Source organism: Gambusia affinis, linkage group LG01, assembly GCF_019740435.1.
Source record: "Gambusia affinis linkage group LG01, SWU_Gaff_1.0, whole genome shotgun sequence".
Taxonomy (NCBI): Eukaryota; Metazoa; Chordata; class Actinopteri; order Cyprinodontiformes; family Poeciliidae; genus Gambusia; species Gambusia affinis.
The window spans coordinates 19,587,833-19,603,544 of record NC_057868.1 but is presented as its reverse complement, the minus strand read 5'-3'; the positions used below and the strand labels follow the sequence as shown (position 1 = coordinate 19,603,544).

The 15,712-nt window shown below is 36.5% G+C and overlaps 1 protein-coding gene across 4 annotated transcripts in view; it reads left to right on the top strand.

Annotated features, from left to right (window-relative positions):
- The window catches only part of LOC122827330 (MICOS complex subunit mic25a-like), an 80,489-nt gene extending 67,259 nt beyond the window's left edge, over positions 1–13,230 (top strand). For 2 of the 4 annotated variants that reach the window (XM_044110170.1, XM_044110256.1), the window contains 2 exons: positions 8,100–8,189; positions 12,665–12,788. In XM_044110170.1, the coding sequence (XP_043966105.1) occupies positions 8,100–8,165 (66 nt within the window). In that variant the 3' untranslated portion in view covers positions 8,166–8,189; positions 12,665–12,788. Of the gene's footprint in view, positions 1–8,099; positions 8,190–12,664 lie in introns of all 4 variants that reach the window. The other 2 variants (XM_044110349.1, XM_044110438.1) reach the window with 1 other exon arrangement.
- The last annotated feature ends 2,482 nt before the right edge of the window (positions 13,231–15,712 follow it).

Genomic DNA, 15,712 nt, shown 5'->3' with positions numbered 1-15,712 from the left:
TGCATTTCCTACATCAGAAGAACTTTTATTCCATTCGTCAAACAAAATCAGTGAGATCCATCTTGTGGAAGCTGAACTGTAAAGAATAAGACAGACGATGTGGGAGGTCATGAGATGGTCAGGAAGTTATCTACATTTTCAAATCAACAGGAAGGCTGACAAATTAAGCTGAAGTGACAATGTCCAAATGCATAAAACCATTGGCATAAAGCAGCATTAAGGTGATAATTTGTTTTAAAAAAAAATCAATTGCACTGAAGTGATAATAGAAGCTGCATAAAGAATGAGCAGGACTGGCTTCACTTCAGGTTTTTGGATTCTTTATGGCAAAAGCAGTCAGTCAGTCTTCACTAATTCAAACGATTGCGTACTGTATTGAGACCCTGCAAATGTCCCCAAGGAGACGATGAAATACAACATGTCATAACAATCTTTTTAGTCATTTTGTTGGTGGACAATAAAGACAATAAAATAATAAACATTTGGTAAAATGCTTACCTAGTTGGAAGTCCTCCATTCAAATTCAGCGAGTCGTTTGAGGAAGGTGTTGATCCGGGAGTTGACACTGACTACTTTCCTCTTGACAAGACTTCCTGTCTTGCAGCTTGTACTGACTTTGGCTGTGCATTTGGTACCAACATCTGGATTGATCCTCACAAAGAATCTTTTAACAGAAATAAAATATATTAATTGTATTTTTTAAAATGAAGACATACAATACAGCAATCAGCTATGGTTCTTCATCATCAGTCAAACTGTCATTAAATTTAATTCATAAATGGCTTGGTGTAGAGTACTTACCGTTGTATCATCTCCAGCGTGGTGGATGCCGACTCCTGATACTCCAGATTGAAGTCATAATATGACCCAAAAAGACAGCAAGGACGCTGGCAAAGTCATGTAGTTGCTCAGGCTTGAAAAATACCTTCTCCTCCATACTGACCATCCACCGGGTTGCAGACATCAAGCTATTTCCTAAAATAGACAAACCCTTGTCAGGCTAACGCTAGTGAGTAAAAGTACAGACTACCATAACTATTACATAGATTGCTACAAAAAAATTATAGTGATAGAAAATATTCCTCTTACCAAGCATGATTACCCTTGGTGTAGTAGGTGAGGTCATTTCCATCTCAACAGACATCTTGGTGGAAGATACCTTTAAAACATAAAAGGAAAACTCTTAAATATGAATTACTGGTGGGAATTTATATTTAAAGGGCCAGTTCACCCAGATTACAACAGGTTTTTGAGAACCTCACCCCGGAGACTAGACTAGACTTTACCCCTACATCCTGCTACCACTCTGAAACACCAGATGTGAATGACAGTTTGTGAGGCTAAATGCATTTTTTAAAGCATTACATTCCACAAATACAGTATCTGAATGGCTAAGTACAATATGGGTTAATGAAATGAAATATTTGTGATTTGGGTGAATTGATACCTTTAACAAATTAATTGAACAATTCTGATTTAAGATGTGTGTTTTAAGTTAAGAGTCGATATAAAATTACATCAACCAAGATGAAGATTGAGTCTTTTTCTTCGAAATTTTTTCTTTTTCTCTGACGGAAGTAGGACATTGCTCTATTCCACAACGAAACTGATAATTAGCTGTGTGTTGATGTTTCTTCACATGACTACAAAATTCTCTAAATTATGAAGTACAAATGCTGCAGAATTTACACCTGTACATAATTGCACCTGTTAGTACTGACTTAACTTTAAATTTGCAAGAGCATGGTTTAAACAGGTGAACAGTCCTTATATGTAACCAGGGTTGGAAATTAACTTTTTTGTCCACCTGCCACTGTGGCTGAACCAACTCAAAAAATAACAGAAACCACTTGAATGTTTTCCACCTTTGTCCTCATTTACAGACTCTTATACACTATGTTGGAGATGTAATGGTACTTTAGCAGGCTAACTAGCTGTAGCAAGCTCAAAGTTATAGATTAGGTTAGCTGCTCCTCTACATTTCCAGACTATTTTGTGGCTTCAAATATGTTTGAAGAGCTGTCTTTTTACCTGTTGTCTTGTCTTTTCAAGAGTTGAAACTATGTTAGCACTCAGCAGGACAGAACTGCACAGCCACTTGGAGGGAAAAAGCTTGGGAGTTAAAAAAAAAAGTCATCTGACAAAAAGAAAAAAAAAGAACAAGTTAGAATTCATCCTTGTTGACCTAGCTAATCTGCACTCTTAACATTTGCAAGGTCATGGTTTAAACAAATGAACAGTTATTAGATTATTTATTATCTAATAAAATAATTAGATAATTAGTTATTAGTTTTTTTTTTTTTTAAAGGGGGATCAATTATCAGTTAACGTTATATTGTTCGACAAAGGATGTAACAACAATGCTAACAGACACTCAGCACTGAGCTTATCTCAACCCAAAGCTAGTCGTTCGAGGAAGATTTAGCGGCAAAAGTCAAGCTAAAACCTTCGGTAAAATTAGCACCTTAGCTAACGTTAATTCCGAACCAGCTCAAAAAATAACACCATCATATTTTTCTATCTTTCACCTCATGCTAAGTTATAGCATTACAGCATGATGCTATAAGTTACGTTAGCTCCATCTAAAATATACATTTCCAGATTAGGTTTTGGCTTCAAACAGTTTTCTAAGAAGTGTTTTTTTACCTGTATTGCGAAGAGCTGAAGCAGTGTGAGCCCACAGCACGGCGACAGAGCTGCACTTGCACTTGGACGGAAAAAGCTTCGGAGATTAAAACAAAGCGTCATCAGAAAAAGCGTTGGGCGAAGCCACCCTTGATGCGTAGCTAGATAAACTGCATATTAATGTTAGCTAGGATGTGAAAAAAACAAAAGTACATGCTCTCTTTCTGCCTTAAAAATATGTTAAACACTAAAGGAGTAAAAATACAGAAACAGGGAACCACGATGAAACATCTATGATGACCGTTGGAAATCAAATAGAATTCTTACATGGCCAGCGCAAAGACATTATAAGTGCAGTACCACTACTGCAATGTGTAAACAGTAAATTACGGCAACTTCAAAACATACAGTAAGTTAATGTAATACTATGTACTACACCCATAATGCAATGCAAATTACAGTAACTAATTGTAAAGATGTTTTATGTTAGTTTTACTGGGCATTTTGTGGTATTTAGCTGTAAAAAATACAGTAAAGGCTAACAGTGCAAGACATTATAAATACAGTACCACTACTGCAATGTGTAAACAGTAAAATACTGCAACTTCAAAACATACAGTAAGTTACTGTAATACTATGTCCTTTACCCATAATGCAATGCAAATTACAGTAACTAATTGTAAAGATGTTTTATGTTAGTTTTACTGGGCATTTTGCGGTATTTAGCTGTAGAAAATACAGCAAAGGCTAACAGTGTAGTTGTTCCCCTTGTCATAAACTATCAGTGTTGCCTCCTTTCATGCTGGCATTGATCACTGTGCAGCCAATCACAACCAATCTCCACAAGGCATCATTATCTGCTCTTACTGTTTCTCTTTTGTTGCTTATCTGTCTTGCATCGTCTGTTCTGTGGAGTATATTTTTCAAATTCAAAGGTTTGGCGAAATGACAGGGCTGTTAATTTTGGTATTTATGTTGTTATTTCTGTCCCCTTCTTTTATCTTGTTTTTTTAGGTTAGGTCCGTGTATTTTGTCACAATGTATCATTGGGTGAAATTAAAATTTTTTATATAAAAACTTTAGTAAAAAATCTGTTCCTTTGTTTGTCCATCTTTCCATCTTTTGTGAGATGGACTTTAGCTGAGAACCAAAGACCTTTCTCTACTCTTCATCAGAGTTATTTAAAGAATTCCTTAATCATTCCCAAACCAGTTGTGAGATATATTATGTTCCTAGACCACTTCCACCTAAAAAAGCCTCTAGAGGAGGACTTTCATGCCCGTTTCCTAAACTACTTTAACTGGCACCTTTCCAGTAACTGGCAACTCTACACTGAGCTGCTAACAAACAGCTAATCGCCTGAATTAGAGTCCAACCATCCTGCGGAGGCAGCTTAGGTCAGCCTATGGTGTTCATAGGTTGAACAACATAGGTTTGAACAACACCTATGCATTTCATGACTATAGGTGAGTTCTAGATATAAAGAAATTAGAATGCAGCATCTGAATGCATTGTTCTGATGACCAAATAAAACGGTAAAGCAAAGTAGTGAATCTCAGAAAATTTAAAGAATTCAGATGTATATAAAGATTTTACACGTATCAAACCAGTCCTCTAGAATTAATCAAACTCAGACGTACTACTGGTATACGGAAACCCTAAAAGGCAAATTAATGTATTTATTTTTATGCAAAAACCCATTTTGTTTCTTCAAAACAAAAGGGGGTGATCAAAGCAAATCAAAAAATTTATCAAAACAAATTTGTTCAAATTTTTAAGTTATTTGCAAGTGGAAAAAAAAAAATTTGAATCCTTTTATTTCTGCATTTATTTTACTGAGAACTGAGCAAAACAATCTAAGCATGTACAAAATACTTACCAACTGTACTTTTCCTTCAAGTCTTTTTGTACAATTAGAAGCAAACTATCACTGCTGTTATAAAAAATCTTAAGGCATTTCTTAGCACATTTTTTTGGTTCACTGTCTAAGATAGATAATCTCTCTGTTATTTAACTCTTTAAATAATTTTTATCCACTGTAATTACTTGTTTTGTTTTTTAGACATTTTTAGCCTTTTGAGATCTCAACATAAGAATATTTAAAAATTTCACTACCTTTTCAACACCCTGTAAAGAAACACCACTGACTTCAAATATTAGTTTTTAATATAACCCCAGCTTTATTGATCAGTATCGACCAATACTGATGTTGGTGCCGATATATCGTGCAACCCTAAATATATCAGACAAAATAGATGCTTAAAAAAGTTTTTTTTTTTTTTTACTATTTTCATACCGTATAGGCAATTTTTTTTAGAAATAGTTCTGAAACTAACCAAGAAAACTCACTCAGACTGACTTCATTCTTTATTAATTTAATGTACTGTTAAATGCAGCTGAGCCTCCATTGTCAGAAGTCACACTTAACTGAGAATGTGGAAATGAAAAGTGTTAATAAAGGTGAGGAACAATGCATATCTTAAAGTGAGTGTCATTAAATATTTTTAGTAATGATAGAATGAAGTCATTTGAACAACATGCCAAAGACATAACATTTTTCTGGATGTTCAAGCATTTTTTTTTTCAGTGTGAAGAGATTGCAAACTTTTAAAACTTTTTACTCTTTGAAATTTGGATTAATTTTCACTTTTTCTTTGTCCGTCCTCTATCTCTCTCTCTCTGTGTGTTTTTGTCGCTGCTCTCTGGTTCTCGATCGAACACGAAGTTGAATTCCAGCCTACGGTTTCTCTCTTCAGTCTCTGAAAAAATCAGAGGGTTCCATGTTGACAACTCCTCCCCCACTGGAGGATTTTTATCCCCCAGCTTTTGTGCCCTCTCGCTTGCCGTACGTTGACCTTTCTGAGTTCTGCCAATCTATCGGCTTGCGCCAGCCGGACCCCCCGCTGTGCTCCCCCTCGGTGTCTCCTCCAGCAGGGGCTCTTGGGAACAATTCACAAACGCCCTGTACTGTGTTGTATTGAAAGCGACCTCAGCTATATAGGGATTTGACACGTCTATTTTTACCCTTTTTTCTCTGGTTTTTTTTTTGGCCTTTGGGGCAAACTCTAGCCAGTGTTTCACCATCCCACCCCCCTGCGCGTTCTCAGGAAGAACTTTTGTGGAACCCGGACCACCAGCCGGGATAAGAGAGGAAAGCCGCGGGGCTTTTAGGTGGGTTTTTCTCTGGCTTTTGTCGCCTTCAAACAGCCACAACATTATCGAAACAGTCCACTTTCCACCAGCCTCTTTTGTGTCCTGTTGTCAGTCAATCCGTTTGTCCCTCCCAACTTCTTTTTTTTTTTGACGATTTGAAGCGTGATTTTCCTTTGTGATTACCTTACAATTCACACACGGTACTGCCAAGGAGATCGATTTTTGTGTGTGTGTGTGTTCCCCTTTCTTCCCTGGCCTTTTTGTAAATAAATAAATATCAGTGTGTTATTGTTTGCTCCTTACAGCTATGTTGACAAGTTCTCTTTCATGTGGAACTTTGGAAATTGTTTTTTTCTAGAGCCATGCTGCAGCTATTTAAGTGTTTTTATCCTGCAGATTTTTCAAAGGTGGCTTGGTTTTTGTGTTTTCTTAGCCAAATGTTGAATTCACAGGGTTTCCATCACTTCCTTCACCTGTCGTAATGTTCATTTCTATCCAAGGCATCTGCTACAGTTATTCAACCTTGCGACAATACAGATGCATGCAAAATAATTTATGGTTTTCAATAAAAATCCTTGTAGATCCTAGTAGTTCAGTGCGATTCGAGCTCCAGGTTTTTTGCGCAATTGATTTTTCTGCTTTATAGATCTAGAGACTAGAAGCTCAGTCAGACCGCAACATCAACTTTCAAGTTTTCATACAACTGGGTTTACAGTGGCTCTCAATAAAATCGTTTCTGAACTGTTTTAATATACAATGGGGTGAGCAACATGGATTTAAAGTTTTATTACAATAGGGTAGTACTTTATTTGACAGGTTGTGAATAAGACTGTCATGACACCGTCATAAACATGACATAACAACCTGTCGTGAACATGAGTAAGTCTTCATGAATATATATTAAAGTGGCATTCTGTAAATCGTGACACTTTTAATACAAAGTTCGTTATGACAACTTGACATTAACCAAGAACTTATGATCTGACATAAATTTGTTATAAAAGTATTACTGATTAAACTTTAGCTTTAATAACATAAAGCTACATCATTTTTTAAGTTTAATCAGTAATACATTTTTAACAAATTTCAATATTTCAGATCACAATCTCTTGGTTAATGACAAAACTTTTGTTGCTTTGGATAAGGAAGAAGATTAGAGCCACTTGAAGGAAAACAAAATAATTCAGACTTTAAAGACAGAATTCTGACATTAATGCCGACTGGCACCGGGATCAACCAGCTTCAGTATCTGAGATGAGAGTTGTGTGAGAGGAGAACTGACATTCTGGAGGAACATGTCGGATTTAAGTGGGTTTTTCGCTTTGTTTTGTTTTTACATGACCAAATGGTCCCTCAAGATGCTGTTCTGTGAAAGAGGATTATGGCTAATGAAGAAAATAAGAATATTCATAACTTTAATTTACAACTCTCAGAATAAAGCTGTGGCTCTCTCACTCAGACACTTACACTTCTAACAGACAGTAGAATGTTTTCATTCATAATTAATTGGTTTTTGTAATGATTCATAATTTCTTTCACCTGGACAAAAAAATATGAGGTTCACCTGAACAGAAGTAACCCCAGATCATGATGGTGTCACCACCGTGTTTTATTGTTGGCACAGTAATATTTTTTTCTGCCAAAGAGTTCAATTTTTTTTAACGTCATCTCCCAAAAGTTAAAGCTTACTGTCATCAGACCATTAGACACTTTCATACTCTGTTTTTGGTGACTACCTGCTCCATGCATTGTGTAAATATAACGCTGCAGATCTTTTCCAGGGCTCTTCTCCTGACTGATACACGCAGATCAGTTTAATTCAGTTTTCCATTGTAGCTCTGGCTGGATGTTTAGGGTCTTTAATTCACAGAGGATTAATGTTAACACCAGGTAAAAACAGATTTTCACTCAAAACTTCTTCTCAGATGTCTGTTCTTATTTCCCTTTGTGTTGTTCTGGTTCCTGCCTTCTCCACCAAAGTGTGAACTTGCCGATAGTCAAACCCTAACAGGAACTTTGTTAGTGCGTGTTGTCCTCCATCTCCATCCCTCAGCAGTGGATTGGTCAGGTCTATCAACCGCAGAACCTCAGCTCATCACCTGGGAGTTCCAATTGCCTGCCAGTCATCAGATAAAATGGATTTCCAATTGAGTCAAGGCTCCCAAGCTGGATTCTGCAGAATGGATGTGGTGGTGGTTGGTGGGGGAGGAGGGAGCTGACTTCTTCTGCTCCCCTGGCTTTACCGACTTCTTGCTAGTTATTTGTTTTTCTCTTTCTATCTCTGCGCTGATCGCCCTCTGTCCCGCTTCTTCTCTCTGCAGCCCCTGCAGTGTAGTGTGTTGATCTGCTGGCCAGAGCCGCATGAAATGGAAACAGCCTCATTGTAAGAGAGCCGCATCCAAACCGCTGAAGTACGTAGTAACCGCGGTAACTTTTCACGGCCGGCGCCCGCATCGACTCGCAAGTTTTCACCTAATACAGAAAGACAAATAAGAAAGAGCAGAAAGGTATTTTCATCCAACATGGTACATTTTATTTGGATTTTGCATTCTCTATAATCTGTAAATATATATTTAGTAGTGCTATCAATTAATCACACAAGTGCTCACTAATCACTATTAATCACTACCTTGAAATGCAAAACATGCACATTATCAAATACATGTTTCAGAAAATCTATTTTTTATCTCAAACTAAATATTTCAGTTTACAGGTTTTTATATTCAGGAAGGGTTTTTGGGGGGTTTTTTCCCATTTTTTTCTCCGAAGAGTTTTTGAGGCACTAGTGTCTCGTATTTTTGTGACAGTAGGCAGACAGGAAAGCAGGTTAGGAGAGGTGGGAAGACATGCGGCAAAGGTCATCAGGACCGAGAATCGAACCCGCGACGTCCATGTCGAGGACTGAGGCCTCCAATCATGGGGCGTGCTAACCACCATAGCACGCCCCAGGAAGGTTTAAAAGAAGTCATTTTGTTTCAGCTTAATTTAGAAATATTAACTATACACTGGTTGTGTCTGAATGGAAGGATCATTCACCTTTACAAAAAGTAAGCTACATTATGGCGCTAGTGGCGTTTAGTTGACAGTAATCTGACAGGAAGTGGGGAAAGACAAGAAACCAACGACGGGATTTAAACTCGGGACGGCGCCTGCTCTAACCGCCATGTTTTTAAAGCAAAGTCTGCTGCTGAGCAGACCAGTCTGACTCAACCTCCTCATCTTTTCACTCTCGTTTGTGTTGGTCTGTCACACAAAATCCTGACAAAATCCATCAATGTTTGTGGTTTAAATGTGACACTGTGAAGAAAGTTTAAGAAACTTTGTGTTCAATTCACTTTGATTTCACATTTTCTCTGTGATTACTACTAAAGTGAACTGGTTGCATATTGTTTCTAGGTCTAAACGTAATTAAGCTAAAAGTCCAGTCTGTTTTCTGGGTTTTATTTATATTATTGCATTTGATCTTCATAAGAACAGTGAGCTGTTAAAAAGGAAATGCATAACAGGAAGGAGAATGAGAGGAGAGTCGGTAAAGCAGAAGGTTTAAGAGTTAAGCTGTATTGATCACTGTGTGGTTTTAATGATTTCTGTAACACAGCTGGAGGATCTGAGAGTCAAAGCTCTGTTTTATCTACACAGAGGTTCCAGCACACCGTGTTATCTGTTTTAACAGGAAGCCACACAAAACACTCAAAGGCTTTTGATTTTTGGATTTTTTTAATCTGGAAAATCAAAATACATTTCTAGATTTTCTGAGTTTTAAATAATAATCTGTTAAAATACTTTCTCAAATATTCCTAATCCTGCAGTACAGATGGCTAAAAGTAACACAATAATTATAAATAATTAAATAACTATTTATCATCATCTATCATGATTAATCAAATTAGTTTATTCTGATTTTGTAATTCATACAGATACTGCTGTATAAATGCAACAATTAATGTGTTTAATAAATATACAATTAAACAAATATAAAATCAATCAATTTAATCTAATTGTGTTGAAACATTTAGAATCACTAAAGTATTTATTGAAATGTTTGCCGTTCTGCTGTATGTTATGAAGTAGTTAGTCAAAAAGATCCTAACATCTGATTGGCTCAATTGAAAACTAACACAGCAGGGTTAGCCCCGCCCACCGACTTTGAACAAAGCTGAAAATGAATTCATGTTTCAACCAAAGGACCTTGAAACCTAATGAACAAATTAAATACTTACAAATTTTCATATATATTTGGTATATAATGGGCATTTTTTCAAATTTCATTTTTATTAGTCATTTATATATTTGTTAAATGTACCTCCATTTATACATTTTTACATTTGTGCAGGTACTGTATGTGTTGATGAATTGTGCCACTTCTGGCCTTCAGAAAACATCATCAAAAACCAAATCTATTTTGATCAAGTATCAGTTATTGGAATTTGACTTTGAGAGGAAATAGAAGCGCAAATATTTTTGCTTTGAATATCACAATTAGTAATAATAATAACTTGGTCTCTGATACCTTCATATTTAATCAGGGATTGTTTTTTTCCCACCGGTTGAAAAAACGTGTCTAATCCAAACAGTGAAACGTAAATTTGACTCTGAGCCTGGTCTTCCTGAATATGACTCTATCCATTCGACGTGTGTTTATGTTTTAATACGGGAGCAGTTGTCATAACGTGTGTTAAACCTGATAATATACCTGACAGAATATCATCTACGTGTGAAAAACACCGGAGGCAAGGTGAAAATCTGCAGCCTGTCTGCTTCATCATTCGCTGCGTTTCTGGAAATTTTTTTCTTTACTGAGATCTTCCACCATAACCATGAACCGTCAGGTTAAACATTGTTTCTATTCAAAGCCTCCATCTAATTTATATGGATCTATAGATATAAAGAGACGTTCCCATTGACAGCCTGCCAGCCCCTAGAAACCAGCCTCTTCCTCATATTTTCAAACTCTTTTTCCTTCTGAATAAATCACTGCTCTAAAATTGCATCACCCAGCTCCTGTTCAATATTTTGATAGGCTGCTCCTAAAGTTTGCATGGTTGGATGTTTCCATGGTGCTACAGCTCCTGTCACACCGACTACTTATCTGGAAAGCTTTTCTCAGAATCACTTTGCCATTTTCGAACAAAGTCATCGTTGGTTTCAGAGATCCTGGTCGTTTTGATGGAAGGAGTTGGATTATGTTCTCACGGTGAACAAGTTGTAATAGTAAGTGTTACTTTTAGACTTTAAATGCATTATCGTACATTTTATGTAAAGGCTTCATCATCAGCTGAAATGCACTGCCTTGCAAAAGTCTTTTCCCCTTTTCAGCCAGAGATATTATTGGTTTCTGTTGGGATTTTCTGACGTAGATCAACACTAGTTAGTCCATGATGTTAGCTGTGGGCAGTTAAATCTGTTTTTCAACTTATAAAAATTATTTAAAAATTTATAAAAATCAGTTGCTGAACAAATACAATAAGGTTTGATTATGGTTGTTTATTTTCTTTTATGAGTTTGTTTGCAGACTCAGCTGGAATTCATTGGAGATATGTTTAAAAAAAGAGTACAGGAAATATTTTATTTTTGATTTTGATTAATTTTCTCTGATTTTGTGGTTTTGTTTTGGATTTTTTTGTTTTGTTTTACTGTTGTATAGAAAGGTAAAGAATGGCCTAAATTGTTATGAGAAGCTGGGTTTTTCTGTTCCCATGTTGGTTAATTTAACTTTACCTGAATAAATCACTAAATAAGTTATATTATATATATATATATATATATATATATATATATATATATATATATATATATATATATATATATATATATATATATATATGTGTGGGTGTGTCTGCAAATATGTTCTTTCAGCGTTTGTTTTCTTCTTCGCCTCTCTACCACTGAGGTCCGCTTTGGGGATCTAATATGTTGACGGTTGTTTCTCCCACCTGAGCAGTTTATCTCTGCAGCTCATCTAGTGCAGAGATCAAGCCTTTGCAAAGGCCATCTAGAGCTGGAATGGGATTGTATTGTATTTGAGGATAAATGAATTAAAACTCTTGTTTGACTATCATATAAACTCCATTAAAACAGAGCGAATGGAAAACATGTAGGAAAGTCTGAGTACTTGGACTGTAAAATCTTTCCTCTGAGTTGCGATTTTAAAACGGTCTAAAGGGTCTGTTGGGTCTATTTTAGTTCCCAACCTGCAAGGAATCAACCAGAGACACAAATTACTTTTCTGCAGAAAAGGGAAGCTGAGCCAGACACGGAGAACCGTCGTCAAACACTGTCTGTGATCAACTCCGTTGGCTCTCAGTCCCCAACTGCCTTTTATTATGATTACAAAGAAAGAGGTTGGCTTTTTCACACAATGGATCAAAGACCTTTACTACAGGATGATCTGGAACCTTCTGTTGACATGCCCTTACAAGGACACGAGGCTGACCATTACCAATCAGTTTCACAGGAAGCTAATAAAACAATCAGCCAAGGACCACAGTAGTTAAAAAGATAGTAAATTGAGCAAATCAGCTGAGGACACAGGAATGTGTAAATGATTCTAGCCTCCAGGCAAACATCCTAAAACAGTTTATGATGTACTACAAAAGAAAGACGTCAAACAAACACACAAAATAATAATATGAAAACATTACCTTAAACTCATAAGTAAATGAACCTAGATTATTTTTTCTAACAGGGTCGGTGAAGATTCCTTCTCTCCATTACTGAGATAATCTCTACCTTTACTAAATCTGACCTTTCAGATGTGGCCAGTTAAAGGTGGGAAAGTGTGAATGGAAAAGTCACAGCCATTCCCTCTGAGAGCATCTTAAAGGTCAGATGGTTTTGTAGGGTTGCAACAATTCTAACTTTCTTTTTCCCCCATTTTCTCCCGTAGAACCTGCTGGTCAACCATGGATGAAGAGTGGGAGAAAAAAGAAGAAGAAAAGTTGTATTCCATGGAGACTTTTTCATTAGCCACTACGAGTAGCGTTCGCTTTGCTCCTGCTTGGACTAAGAAGAGAGATGATTTGCTTTTAGCATGCCTTGTCCATAAACTTTTATTATGCTATTTATCTACAGTATCATGTGTTCCAGCACTGCACTGCTCTGCTGCAGTGAGGCTTTAAAATGGTGGTGTGTGTTTGCTTGGTGGTGCAGGGATACGTTCAGGGTCACTCCTCCATCTGCCAAAGCGAGGAGTCCGTTCACGTCCAAACCTCTGCTGCTTCTGAAGTCATAATGGAAGAAAGGGAAAAAATCAGATGTGTGCGCTGAATGCAGTGTGTAGGAATCATGTTTTAAGCTTGATCTGAGAGAAGAGAGGATTTTTGCTTTTGAGTTTTATGGTTTTGTATTGTTCCAACAACATGGGAGAACGCTCAGGTAATCCTGGAATCAACTTTAACGTGTCATATGTGTGACTGAGTAGACGAGCTTAATAAACCATATCATTTGACCGACTGACGTATTTTTTCTTTCCAAACTGCAAAACCAACCTGTTTGTCTTTTCTAATCATAAATTGTCAAAAATATTTATGTATTTATATCCCAAAGGTTAACAAAAGTAAACTTAAGAAAAAGAAAACAAGTGTTAACAGAGGGCTGTGATGCATACATTGTCTCAACTTGTGATGCCACATTATGTGATAACATTACAGTATATAACAATGTCATACACCGACTGCTACCTGCAGGACGGATTTCATCCGTTGTCCTTTTGTTAAACGGAATGATTTGTAATTTATTTACAAAGTCTATCTGATGTATTCCACCTGACTTTCTTCCTCCTTTTTTCCCCATCTGGCCTCTTTTCCATGAGAACAGAAGGAGTTGAAGGATGTAACATTTTTGAGCGTGGTGATGCACTAGAGGAGCAGAGGTGATGAACTGATGAAACCCTGATGAAGTTCATGCTGATATATTGGCGTTGTGCATGTCTGTAGTGTCCTGATTGCTTCAGCTCACACAGAGGAATTACTGAAAGTTATGCATAGAATCCAAGGTTTCTGCTTAGAATGTTGTTAGCTACTCTGTTAATTGCAAATTCTTCTGGTGCAAAATGAAGCTGCCATTATTTCCTCCTGCAGATATGTTAGATTTTTTTATTTTTTTTTCAATTTCAGAATAAATCTCAAATCTATGAAATAAGTAGATTTGAGACTTTTATCAGTACATGTGATACATCCCACCTAAAATACAGAACTGCTATAGATTTGGCATATTTTCCCATATTGGAACGTGACTTTTATGGTTAAATCATTCGATTCAACATCCAGAAATCTCAGTAAATGCTGCGACTGACTTTGAAATTGTATAAAATATGCTATTTACCTTGGAAAATATATAAACATGCATTTATGTTGAAAGAAAACAGGTAGAATAACACAAATATTGTTACAATTCTGAATAATTTCAACTGTTAATGCTAATTTTGAATTCATTTCGAAGCAGAAGAACTGTATTTAATAAGCTTTAAGGGAATGATCATTGTTTTGGAGGTAAGTGAAGTTTATTTGTTTTTGAAACAACCAAAAGTCTTTTAACACAAAGTTTATTGTTTATTGTATTAAAACGTCTTGATAACGTCATCATCACGATGTTCAAGCAAACAGTCACAGTTTGGCATAAACTACTGATAGAACACAGGAGAAGCAGAACTGTTGTTGAAATTGTAGATTTTTTTTTCACAATTTGCAACAAAATGCAAAGATATTATTGAAGACCTGATTTTGTTTCTTATAGGTGACTAGGTTTACTTAAAGTGTCCAACATAAACTGTACAAAAGTCTGGTTAGTAACCATTATACTGTTGTTTCTGTTTACAGTAATCAGAAAATTATGTATTTCCCAAGCATCAGTTTTCATTTCAGCATGAAGACGAGGGACAAAAGGAATCTGTGATCGAGGCAAATTACAGGTTAATTAAGCCGACCTGTAAGTAGAGAAAAAAGAAGAAAAAGTTGTTTGAAGTTTTGCCTGGCTGTCCCGAGGAACCTTTAACCCAGATGATTAAACTTGTTGCTGAAGTCGTTAATAAATCTGAAACTAGTTTTGTTGAGACTTTTATTTATAGGATTGTATAAATGCAAAGCTTTGCATGCATGTGGGCTGTTCATTATCATAAACTATTCTTTACTATACTGTAAAGAATAGGATAGTATAGAATTGGCTCATGGTGGCAGCAGGTTGGAGAAAGTTAGATCTGATTTATCTTTTTTTTTCTTTTGGTTGAGGCGTTGTGTGTGAGGGTATGAATGTATGCGTGTGTGTGGGAGGGGCGTGTGTGTGGGGGTGTGTGTGTATGTGTGTGTGTGGGCGCGTTTGGACAATAATTCTCTGGTTTCAGATGCTGTGCAGCTGGAAGGTTTTTTGCGCTTATTTTTTTTAAAATTGTGAACAGTTGTTATAATGTGTAACCATAGCAACAGGGTGCTATTTTTACAACTGGGACCAAATGGTATTTGGATGAATGAGTTTCAACATTTCGTTTTGTGATCAAGTACTTTTGAACTGAAATGAACTGAATATGAGGAAAGCTGAAGTTTCCTCAGTTCAGTTCAGTTTATTTATGTTGTACCAAACTACAGAAAATGTCGTCTCAAAGCAATTTCCAATCCATTCCATCAATTGTATAGTCACATTAAGATGTAATTTCATACAGTGCATTGGAATGTAATGTTATTTGAAAAGTCACCTGAGTGTCATTGCTGACCATGTCCATTTATTTCAGCACCACAGTGTAGCCGTCTACTGAAGGCTGATTCCTGCAGGATGAAGCACCATAACGAGAGAATGAAATCAACTCAAACTGATTTATCAAGCATAACATAACAGCAATGATTCCACTGAACTTGTGAGTCCTCCAGATGTCACTCTAATGGACCAACTTTGGGATGCGATGCATCAGGAGGTTTTCATCACGGATGAGCTGTCATGATGCTGT